At 36.7% G+C, this 12,593-nt stretch overlaps 1 protein-coding gene across 7 annotated transcripts in view; it reads left to right on the top strand.

Annotated features, from left to right (window-relative positions):
- The window catches only part of ANO4 (anoctamin 4), a 445,901-nt gene that overhangs the window by 222,662 nt on the left and 210,646 nt on the right, over nt 1–12,593 (top strand). For 6 of the 7 annotated variants that reach the window (XM_032346621.1, XM_032346625.1, XM_032346622.1 and 3 more), the window contains one exon: nt 2,358–2,462. The exons of the other annotated variant lie outside the window; for it this stretch is intronic. In XM_032346621.1, the coding sequence (XP_032202512.1) occupies nt 2,358–2,462 (105 nt within the window). The remainder of the gene's footprint in view (nt 1–2,357; nt 2,463–12,593) is intronic. 7 annotated transcript variants of the gene reach the window in all.

Here is a 12,593-nt window from a genome sequence, read left to right as displayed (position 1 = left end):
ACTTCTACATGAATTTATGAGCTCCTGACTAAGACAAAGAAGATAAACAAGTTGGGCTTCTGTTTATTAGCCTCTTTAGCAAGTCATTTGTTTTTTAGTTTATGTAATGGTATATGTCATGATCTGAAGCACTAGAACATGGGACTATTGGTAAATCCATTTCCCTTATTTCCAATAGCCTATATTTTTGACTGCTTTGATATGAGGGATATTCAAGATTGGTAGGAGCATGTGTTGAAGTTGCATCTTGAAAGCTTAGTAGATGTGTGACTTTGGGCAAATTATTCCTTTTCAGTGCACCTTCATTTCAAAGGTAAAGACTAAATGAGATGATAAAGTACATAGCCCAGAGCCAGCCTATAGGCAGTACTGAATATTATTTATTTTTTGTCATTGTCATTATAAGGCCTTTGATTATTGAGCAGAACAAAGGCAGTTAGCCTTAGCAGAAGTTGAAAAGCAGTAGACCATCTTTGTACTTATGCACATTAGCTGGCCATTGGGGGAAAAACCAAATAACCCATTTTAATTCCTGTTGAGAAGCTTAGTCTCAACTGTTAACTTTAGTGAGGCAACTGCATGCATGCATTTGAGAAGTTCACTATGTCTGCAGTGCTTGACAATGCTTGATAGTCACAGAAATGCATGCTGGTATCCCAAAGAACAGGATTGTGGCTTCCTTCTCATTATTCAGTACCTAGTTTCTGTATAAATGTCAATGTTCCTTTAATACATTATTATGGATGATAATAGTAGTGGCTTCCATTTACTGAGTGCTGACTATTTAACAGCTAAGAGCTGTTCATGCATTATGTCATTTAGTCTTCATGGTTGTTTTGTGAGACTGTTATTATCACCCCTATTTTTTTTTATTAACCTATAATGTATTAGTTGTTTCAGGGGTACTGGTCTGTGATTCATCAGTCTTACACAGTTCATAACACTCACCATAGCACGTACCCTCCCCAGTGTCCATAACTCAGCCACACCCAATTCCTCTCCCACCCCCAAACAACTCTCAGTTTGTTTCCTGAGATTAAGAATCTCATATGGTTTGTCTCCCTCCCCAGTCCCATCTTGTTTCATTTTTCCCTCCTTTTCCCCCACGGCCCTCTGCCCTGCCTCTCAAATTCCTCATACCAGAGATATAATTTTATAGATAAGAAAACCAAGATTTAGAGAGACTCTGTTTCCTAATAATTATTTGAATGCTGGTTTGCAGGACTCTAGAATCTAAGTTTATAAATTTATTTAGAGCTGTATGGCCTTTGTTTCAAAATTATCATGTAGGCTTAGTCATTTGTTCAGCCTTCCTTTGTTGAGGGCCTGCTAGGCACTGTTCTGGGTACTGGGTGACAGCTCTTCTAGAGCGTACCTTCTATTATATTAAGTTACTTCTGTCCACGTCCCTCCTAGAATGAGTGTCCTTATACAATAGTGACTGTGCCATATTCTTTGAGTTTTAGGGTTGTAACTAAAATTTATTCAAGGCTAAGAATAATATCTGGGCTTATGAAATAATTATTTCTACAAAAATATTAGAAGCTTAGGCATGCTCCACTCTATTTATCAGGCTATCTTTTTATGTTAGCACTGGCTTTTTAGCTCTTCGAGACTCCTCAGAGTTAAAGATGTTCTTAGTGATTATTTTAAGAAACATTTAAAGGTTTATTATTATTAGTGATAAAACTACTTTTTGAGGTCTTGGTTTCTTTGACATCTTTAATGTTCTATAGATGTATGGAACAGCACACACACACACACAAAAATTCTTCTTTAGAGCACACCAAAAATACATGAGACAAATATAGTACAACAGGTTTAATTATATCATAGAAAAAAATAAAAGTATTCTGATAGAATTGAAAAATAAATGATGTAGCAGGAAAGTCCAACTGTGAGGGGCAACACGATGTCTATTTTCCTCTATTATCAAGAATATTAAATCCTTTTCTGTGAATGAATCATAATTTTAGAGAAGATGATATGAAGCATTTGTGTTGAATGTCACTTTTTAGCCATATGAAGATGAAAATAATTTTAAACGACCTTGGGTGGAGGCTAACATATATCTTCACCTAGATCAGTAAATACTGTGAAGTGTATGATATTTTAGTAGAGTAATTGCCTTATTTTTTACATTGGAAATACAATTAAACCGTTTTGGTCCCATAAGGAGCAAATGGTTGGTAATGTTTCTCATTTTTTTTTTTTTAAGTCCTTTTTCTAAGAGGGAGGATCATTGGTGAATCAGCTGGCTATTCGTTTTGGATTTTGACATTGCTTCTCCTTGGGACCCTAATGCTGGGCTCTCTGATAACCAGTGCAAACTCCATGAATATCTTTCATTTCTCTAGAAGGAGGTGTGGATTTGCAAGGCTACCAGCTGGATATGCAAATACTACCTGACGGCTCAAAGAGTGATGTGGACTTTTCAGAGATTCTTAATGCAATACAAGAAAGTAAGTTTCCCTCAAATTTTAATTTGACCATGAAAGGAGAAACTATTCTAATACTTGGGAGGGATGATAAAACTAGAAGCCTTAGATGCCAAGATTAAAGAAAATGAAGGAGATACTGTGTAAAATAATTTTGAGTCCAGAAGAGATGGTTAGTGAAATGCAGGTTTAGTTTGTGAAACTAAGCCACACAGTATTGGGGCCTTTGAAGAGGCCTGATGGTAGAACTGGAGTTCCATATTTAGTATACTATAATACATCGTGAATCACTAGGTACTATAATATTTAGATTCATTGATTAATCATAATCAAATACATTTTCAAGAATACTATTATTAGAATACTATTCCTTTGCTCAGATGTATGAGTAGTAAGAAGTAAATGGTGATGTAGTGGTATCATGAATTTATTCTCCAAAAGTGTGTATTTCAAGTCACTGATGATAGGCTATAACTTGAGAAGTGACTTCTCTCTTCTAAGCATTTTGATTAATGTTAACTCTTCTTACATTACTTTGTTTTATAGATTTTACTAAGAATTTGATCTTAATACATTTACTCAAGTTGTAGATTTAGCATTGAGGATGGATGATGTGGTATCATAGACTAAGTCATTAAAATTTGTGTTTCATTATCAGAGCCCTAATACTAGATAATGATACTCTTTTAAGATCAAATAGTATTCTACAGTGTTGTGCTTGAAGGGATTAGATCTGAAGAGCACTCCAGGAAGAACCACTATAATTTTTTGCTACTTTTTTGTGACATTGCATTTCTATACTAAATTTTTAATGAGAAATTTTAAGTATTTTCATAGCAGTTATCCCCTTTTGTCATCATACTACCCTCCCAACCTTCTGAGATAATTAATACGTCCACTTTATAGGTAGAACTGAGGGTGGAAGAAGTTATGTGCCAGGCTAGTATGATCAAGAATGGAGACCAGCTAGAATGGAGGGTCTCCTACCCTTTATCTAATTCCTTTCTGAATGTGCTCAGTATGGGCTTGAAACACATCAAGTGGAAGGATCCTAAAATTGAAGATGAGGCTGGTTCTAAGAGAAATATTTTTAATGAGAAAGACAAAAGGACCAGCTATTTGTTCTGCTTGGGCAATCCCTTCATATAAGGTTAATGAATAAAAGAGAAAAAAATTTCCCCAGGAGATTAAAAATACAATTAATAGACATGGGGGAGAAAATAATTTTTTCATGGAAAGTTATAAAATTCTGTAATTACTTCATCTGATTTGAAAGATGATAGATTATAGAGTGCCGAAAGGATTTTTTTTAATTTTTAATAAGTGATAAAGTTGACTTCTATGCAAGTGCAGATGAACCTAAGGTTTTTTTAGGGCTGCATGAACTTATATCAAAATGACTTAAATGGTTATGAGACTATTTTTAAATAATTTTTTATTTTTTTAATTAACATATAATGTATTATTAGCCTCAGGGGTTACAGGTCTGTGAATCACCAGGTTTACACGCTTCACAGCACATTAAGAGACTATTTTTTAAAAGTAATTTTTATTAGCATATCTTACTAAAGGCAGAGTTGTATATGGTGACTTTTATTGTTTAGAACAGTGAGCTCTTTGTGATCTAATAGAAGCATATAAGTTTGAGTAGTTAATATTTAAGTTTAAAATTAAGAAAAGGGAAATATTCTTTCATGGTTTGTCTCCCACTCTGATATCCCCGCATTCATTTTTCCCTTCCTTCTCCTAATGTCCTCCATGATATACCTTACGTTCCACAAGTAAGTAAAACCATATGATAATTGACTTTCTCTTCTTGACTTATTTCACTCAGCATAATCTCCTCCAGTCCCATCTATGCTGATGCGAAATTTTGGTATTCATCCTTTCCGACGCCTGAGTAATATTCCTTTGTGTATATGGACCACATATTCTTTATCCATTCGTCTGTTGAAGGGCATCTTAGCTCTTTCCACAGTTTGGCAATTGTAGCCATTGCTGCTATGAACATTGGGGTGCATATGGCCCTTTTCACTACATCTGTATCTTTGGGGTAAATACACAGTAGTGCAATTGCTGGGTCATAAGGTAGCTCAGTTTTTGATTTCTTGAGAAACCTCCACATGGTTTCCAAAGTGACTTCACCAACTTGCATTTCCACCAACAGTGTAAGAGCATTCCCCTTTCTCCACATCGCCTCCAACACTTGTTTTTTTTGTCTTGTCAATATTTGCCATTAACTGGTATAAGGTGGTATCACAGTGTGGTTTTGATTTGAATTTCCCTGATGGCTAATGATGATGAAAATTTTTTCATGTGTCTGTTAGTCATTTGTATGTCTTCTTTAGAGAAGTGTCTGTTCATGTGTTCTGCCCATTTTTTGGACTTATTTGTTTTTTGGGTGTTGAATTTGAGAAGTTCTTTATAGGTCTTGGATATCAGCCCTTTGTCTATAGTCTCATTTGCAAATATCTTCTCCCATTCTGTGGGTGGCCTCTTTGTTTTGTTGAATGTTTCTTTTGCTGTATAGAAGGTTTTTATCTTGATGAAATCCCAAAAGTTCTTTTTTGCCTTTGTTTGCCTTGCCTTTGAAGATGTGCCTAGCAGAAAGTTGTTGTGGCTGAGATCAGAAACATTGCTGCCTCTTTTCTCCTCTAGGATTTTGATAGATCCCTATCATACATTTAGGTCTTTTGTCCATTCAGAGTCTATTTTTGTGTATGGTGTAAGGAAATTGTCCAGTTTTAATCTTCTGCATGTGGCTGTCCAATTTTCCTAACATCACTTTTTGAAGAGACTGTTTCTCCATTGGATTTTCTTTCCTGCTTTGTCAAAGATTAGTTGACCACAGAGTTGAGGTTCCATTTCTGGGTTCTCTATTCTGTTGCATTGATCTATGTGTCTGCCTTTGTACCATGCTGTCTTGGTTATCACAGCTTTGAATTATAGATTGAAATCAGGCAACATGATGCCCCCATTTTTATTTATTTATTTATTTTTCTTTTTCAACATTTTCTTTGTGATTCAGGGTCTTTTCTACTTCCATACAAATTTTATGATTATTTGTTCCAGCACTTTGAAAAATGCCATTGGTATTTTGATCAGGATGGCTTTGAAAGTATAGATTCTTCTGGGCAGCATAGACATTTTAACAATGTTTATTCTTCCAACCCATGAGCATGGAATGTTTTTCCATCTTTTTGTGTCTTCTTCAATTTTTTTCATGAGTGTTTTGTAGTTCCTAGAGTATAGATCCTGTAAAACACTGGGTGTTACATGCAAACAATGAATCATGGATCACTATATCAAAAACTAGTGAAATACTGTGTGGTGACTAACATAATATAATAAAAGGGAAATATATTATTTCACCTTCAAATGCAAATCAACTCTTTTTAGGTTTAAGAATTTTCTAATACTTTGGAACCAATCTGTTTTCTTGTTAAAAAAAAATAAGTTTTTTTGTTAAGTAGTTTTAGGAAACTGCCTACATGGCTTTGGTCATTTCTGGTAGGAAAGATTTGGGCCATTTATCTACCTTCAGTTTCACCCTAGATTCCAAATGTGATTCAGATATTTAACAAATTAGTTGAAACTTCTAAGTATAAATACGCATAGTTTGGTTCAGGGACTGTACCTTAGACTATTATTTATAGGAAGCTTTGAGAGACCAACTTACAAAAATGTAAAAATACATAGGATTTGGACATCAGAAAAACAACTCTCTCCTACAGACATTTTTGTTGAGATGACAGAAAATTTTATTATTTTCTTGGAATTTTGTGAAAAAAAAATATATATATATACATACACACACACATACACACACACACACACACAAACACACACATATGTTACATATATATAAAGGTTATATATATATAACCTTTAAGATCAAGCTAGGAGAGAGACAGAATTTGAAACACTTTTTGAGTTTCTAAGACAAGCCAGCCATTGTAATAAGTGCTCTTCCCTTACTATCTCTTTTCTTAAAACAACCCTACAAGAAATAGTAGATGTGTTTTCTCCATTTTAAAGATGAAAAAACTGAGTATACTTCCCCAAGGCTCTATGGTTAATATTTGACAGTCAGTATTTAGTCATATGCTGGCTCTTGTTCTGATAAATAAAAGATTAAATAAACATGATTAGGAAAAGTGAGCTACTCAGTATTTTTTTTAATTTATTTTTTATTTATTTTCAGCATAACAGTATTCATTATTTTTGCACCACACCCAGTGCTCCATGCAATTTGTGCCCTCTATAATACCCACCACCTGGTACCCCAACCTCCCACCCCCCCCACTTCAAACCCCTCAGATTGTGCTACTTTAATTTTAATAAAATTATTCTTATTTTGTTATGTCTTGATACAAGAATTCTTCTCCATGCTTCTATACTGTAAAATACTTTACATTTTTTTTCCTATACTGCTTAAGCCCTAACAATGGCTTCTCCTGTTCAAAAGATATCTTAGAGTGGCTAGCCACCTACAAGTTGTTTCTTAGATTTCCCCATAACTGACGTACAGCTTATAAAGAAGGAAAGTTATTTCAACCATTCATCCATCTCTCCACCCGACCTGTCATGTACCAGGGCACTGTATTATGCATAGTATCTTAAAGCAATGGTGAAAGTTTTTGTGCACAGTTCAGTTCAAAAGAAATTAAAACAGAGATCACATTTGTTTTATTGTTCAAAATGAAAGCAACCTGATTGTTTTCTAAGAGGAAAACATTCCTATGTGACAGTATAATGTAAGGGTGTATGTGTGTGTGTTTTCCTTGATGTAATTTTTCCCTCTCTCTCTTCTAACCCATTGTTTCCCATCCCAAGGTGGTAGCTAGGTGCCCTGAACTCCTTTGTTTCAGCAGAGTTCTGTGTTACCTAAAGTTCCTGGCTTTTGTTTTCTGAAAGTCTGAGCTTCTGAGAGGCTAATCCTTGGTAAAAAGAGACAGACACACAGAGAAATACCCACACAGAGACAGAGTGGGAGAAAAGGAATTTCCTGTCCAGCTCCCTTAGACTGTCCTGCAGTGGTAGCATGGCTTCCCATGGATTGGGGGAAAAGGGAATGAATGGCTGGGTCGTATGCTAGGAGCCAGCACTTAAGCCACCTGAAAGCCAGCATTGGCTAAGATTCTCCAGCCTGAGGAGATCTTCCATATTTCAGCAAGCTTTGGGGGTTCTGGGAAGGAGGCAGTCTCATCTTCCTGTTTCATTGTTGCATATCTAGTACCTTAAGCAGAGTACAGAGTATAGTAGCTGCTCAACAAATTTCGTTAGTGAGTGAATGAATGAATTTTACTCTAAACTTACAAAGTAAGTGGCTCAGCAGTAGCAGTGTGGCTTGGAGACCTGAGTGGTCTCTAAACATCTTTTAGATGTTTAGAAAACATTTGTCAAAATCTTTTACAGTCCTACATATGGTGGGTAGAGGAATGGGAATGCCAACAATGACTGAAATTAAATGGTCTACCAGGCCAGTTGGGGGAGGAACTTAGACAAAGATGTAACTTAATGTAATGATGACAAGGTCATGGGGGCAATGCTTACTCTTGAGTTTGTCTTATAAGATTCATACCACCTTAACATTCCAAGGATGTTAGTGCCTACTGTATCATGTACAATAATAGCAATTAAAACAAAAAATCCTGCTTTTTTAGTAACTAGATTTTAAAAATCTGAACATTTTTTGAAAAGCAGACATTTAGAAATACTTCATTGTGACATCAGATTGAGAATCAAGTCTTAAAGCCCTGTAGTCCATGTCTATGTATATGTACATTTATTATATTAGCAAACCATTAAGAAATATATTATTCAAAGGCTATACTGAGCCTTTTAATCCTTGCTTTAAATTATTACCAGGGCCCAGTCTTTTCTAGGGATCAGTTCTCTCCCCTCCCCCACTTCTTGTTGCCCATCCCTCCTGCCTTGTCTTTAGTTTTTCTTTTCTTGATTCCTAGTATATGCAGATACAGATTGTGAGGACTGTCAAGTGGCATTCATACCATAGCACGTTATTGTGTTATGGTCTGTTATGTTCTAATGAAGGAAAGAGAGCAAAAAGCAAAGTGTCTGAAAAGAGAACTTGCAGGTTGGAAGGATCTTGTTATCCTGTAGTTGGACCCTCTGCCCTTGCACGTGTGTCTGTGTAATCCACAGTGCTGTTCCTGCACTGTGCTTCTGCGTCCGCAAGACTGAGTCATTTCTCGGTGACATCCAGTGAGTCATTTTGAATCCAATTACTTGAGCCCTGATTTCCATTTTTTTTTTTTAATTCATATGGTCATGCTGTTTCAAAGGAGAAGATGGGGAGGATGGAGGTGCTGACATATATTGAAGACATAATCTTGCCTGGCAACTCTGTGGTTGACCTTTTACTCATATTACTGTATTTAGTCTTAGATTCTACTTGCCTTAATTTCCACATCTGATGAAGGGGGGATAGTTCTAATAAACTGTGTAAAAGCCCTTAGTGTGGTGCCTGGCACATGGCAAGTGCTACATTAGTGTTGGCTGCTGTCTTGTCTTCATTCCTATCAAAAATCCTGTGTGAGACATTGTATTACACCTGCTGAAAATATAAAGACATTAAACCTTAAATAAATTAAATAATCCAATCTAAGAGCTAGTAGGTATGAGGACTAGCATTTGAACCTAGGCTTGTCCAAATCCAGAACTAATGTTCTTTCTGAAGAAGGGGAAGTTACGGTCAGGAGACTTGGAGGATCTTTAATACAGAACATCATTGATTTCATTTCACATTGTGAAAAGGTAACCAAGGCTATTGAGCAAACCTGCTTTAGGTACTTGGTTCTTCTGTAAATATCATTCCCAGGTAGTTAAGAGGTACTATTATTATCTGCCTTGTTATAGAAGTAATCAAGATGTCTGTCCTTTTCTTGAGAACAAAGTTAATAGCAACAGAAGCTCTTCCTAAGAAACATGCTGTCCCAGGAATAAGTTAATGATCTTTGCCCCATTGCACGGTGTTCTGTGGATGCCCCATGCTGTGATCTATGCTCTGTTTTATAAACTGTATCATTACTGAGCCAGGAGATGCCAATGAAATTTTTTTAATGACCACAAATTTAAAAAAAATATGTGAGTTCTTTTCTTTGCAGAGATCTATTTTCAATCTTAAAATATTTCAAGTAAACTTCCCATGGCAGAAAAAAAGTGCCTACTCTCATAGCTGTAACAATTAGAACCCTAGCTTTCTTTCCTCAGGTTTTCTTTGGGGAGATGTTAGTACAATCATATAATCGTTGCTGTACAACACTAGCAGAGATTTCCAAAAATTTTAAAGCAGTAGAATCTATTTTTTCTTCCTCAAATATATTTTCACATATAATCTCAATATATAAAAAGGTAGCTGAGTTGTTTGGGGTAGCTGGGAGTGGAGGGTGCAGTGCTTTTCCCACTTAGTTTCCTCTTTGTCCTTTCCATTGTCCCTGAAACTCCCCCCAAAGGATCCTGCAGTTCTAGGGAACACACTTTAAAAGCCACTGACCTTTGGAAAGGAATAAAACTAGCTAAGGAGGATTTATATCTTTTCCAACTACTTTATTTATTTTGAATTTTCCAAATTGGGCTCTTTTTTTCTCTCATTGGCAAACCAGATAGTCTTTGCCTTAGGGGTGTTATAAGATTCACCTGAAGCATGTTGAGCAGAGTCCTAGGCTTCCTGGTATACACATGTTAAGTGGTGTTTGGTCTTTAAAATCCCAGCCTAAGGTGCTCTAAACTGTGCTCAGTCTGTGTGTTTCTCTGACTTTTTAAAAACATTGAATCTATCTGTTAAATTTTAAAAAGTGTCAGACCTGTCCAACAGCAGATGTAAAGTCTAGCTTTATTCAGATAAATATTACAACAGTGACAAGATAGTTGGTTGGCAACTAAAGGACTTCCTGTGATTGAAAGCCAAACATGATTTTTTTTAAGATTATTTATTTATTAGGGACAGAGAGAATGCACACACACTATGCATCCATGAAAAGGGATGGTGGAGGGAACAGAGGGAAAGAACTGGGATGCAGACCCACTAAATTGGAAACCCAATGCAAGGCTGAACTCCAGGATCCAAGACCATGACCTGAGCTGAAACCAAGAGTTGGATGCTTAACCGACTGAGTCATACAGGTGCCCCAAGCCAAACATGATTTAGGAACAGTAGTATGCTTTCCACAGAAACAAGAGGCCAGCTAGAAACAGCATAGATTTGGGGGTCAGAACCGGGTTAGATTTTATCTCTGTCACTTACTAGCTTTGTGGGCTTACTTAGTGTCTCTGAACCTGGATTTTTTTCTCATAATGCCCTTTTCCTAAGGTATTTTGAGGAAGAAAAGGGAAAACAGACCCCAAAATTCTTAATACATAGTCAGCTCTCAGTACATTGTATTGCTCTTGTTTTTGTCTTCCTTTCCACTCTTCATATTCAATCTCTGAGTCTGGGAAAGAAACAGACACTTTATTTATTTTGGGGGGGGGTCTTTTTTTTTTTTAATTTCTTTTCATTTCAGAATTCATTGTTTTTGCACCACACCCAGTGCTCCATGCAATCTGTGCTCTCTCCAAAACCCACCACCTGGTTCCCCCAACCTCCCACCCCCCTGCCCCTTCAAAACCCTCAGATTGTTTTTCAGAGTCCATAGTCTCTCATGGTTCATCTCCCCTTCCAATTTCCCTCAACTCCCTTCTCCTCTACATCTCCCCATGTCCTCCATGTTATTTGTTATGCTCCACAAATAAGTGAAACCATATGATAACTGACTCTCTCTGCTTGACTTATTTCACTCAGCATAATCTCTTCCAGTCCCGTCCATGTTGATACAAAATTCGGGTATTCATCCTTTCTGATGGAGGCATAATACTCCATAGTGTATACGGACCACATCTTCCTTATCCCTTCGTCCTTTGAAAGGCATCTTGGTTCTTTCCACAGTTTGGCGACTGTGGCCATTGCTGCTATAAAACATTGGGGTACAGATGGCCTTTCTTTTCACTACATCTGTATCTTTAGAGTAAATACCCAGTAGTGCAATGGTGGGGTCATAGGGAAGCTCTATTTTTATTTCTTAAGGAATCTCCACACTGTTCTCCAAATTGGCTGCACCAACTTGCATTCCCATCAACAGTGTAAGAAGGTTCCCCTTTCTCCACATCGTCTCCAACACACGTTGCTTCCTGTCTTGCTAATTTTGGCCATTCTAATTGGTGTAAGGTGGTATCTCAATGTGGTTTTAATTTGAATCTCCCTGAGGGCTAGTGATGATGAACATTTTTTCATGTGTCTGATAGCCATTTGTATGTCTTCATTGGAGAAGTGTCTGTTCATATCTTCTGCCCATTTTTTGACATGATTATCTGTTTTGTGTGTGTTGAGTGTGAGAAGTTCTTTATAGATCCTGGATACCAACCTTTTGTCTGTACTGTCATTTGCAAATATCTTCTCCCATTCCATGGGTTGCCTCTTTGTTTTGTTGACTGTTTCTTTGCTGTGCAGAAGCTTTTGATCTTGATGAAGTCCCAAAAGTTCATTTTCACTTTTGTTTCCTTTGCCTTTGGAGACATATCTTGACAGCTATATGTAGAAGAATGAAACTCGACCATTCTCTTACACAGTATACAAAGATAAACTCAAAATGAATAAAAGACCTCAATGTGAGATAGGAATCCATCAGAATTCTAGAGGAGAACATAGGCAGTAACCTCTTTGATATCAGCCACAGCAGCTCCTTTCAAGAAACAGATACTTTAAAGCAATCTCTAAGATAACTAGAAAAAGAAAACAAATTGGTGGGTATTAAGGAAGGCATGTATTGCATGGAGCACTGGGTGTGGTGCATAAACAAGTGAATTTTAAAACACTGAAAAAAATAAAATTGAAGTTAAAGAAAAGAAAATTATAACATATAAAAATATTTTGAGTGAAATAAGTCACGCAGAAAGAGTCCATGATCATATGGTTTCACTTACTTGTGGAGATAAGGAATAACACTGAGGACATGGGGAGATGGAGAGAAATGAGCTGGGGGAATTTGGAGGGAGAGACAAACCATGAGAGACTGTGGACTTTGAAAAACAAACAGGGTTTTGGACAGGAGGTGGGTGTGGGTGGGATGAGCCTGCTGGTGGGTATTATGGAGG

This window comes from Mustela erminea, chromosome 6 (assembly GCF_009829155.1).
Source record: "Mustela erminea isolate mMusErm1 chromosome 6, mMusErm1.Pri, whole genome shotgun sequence".
NCBI lineage: Eukaryota > Metazoa > Chordata > Mammalia > Carnivora > Mustelidae > Mustela > Mustela erminea.
This window is presented reverse-complemented; position numbering and strand designations above follow the sequence as displayed.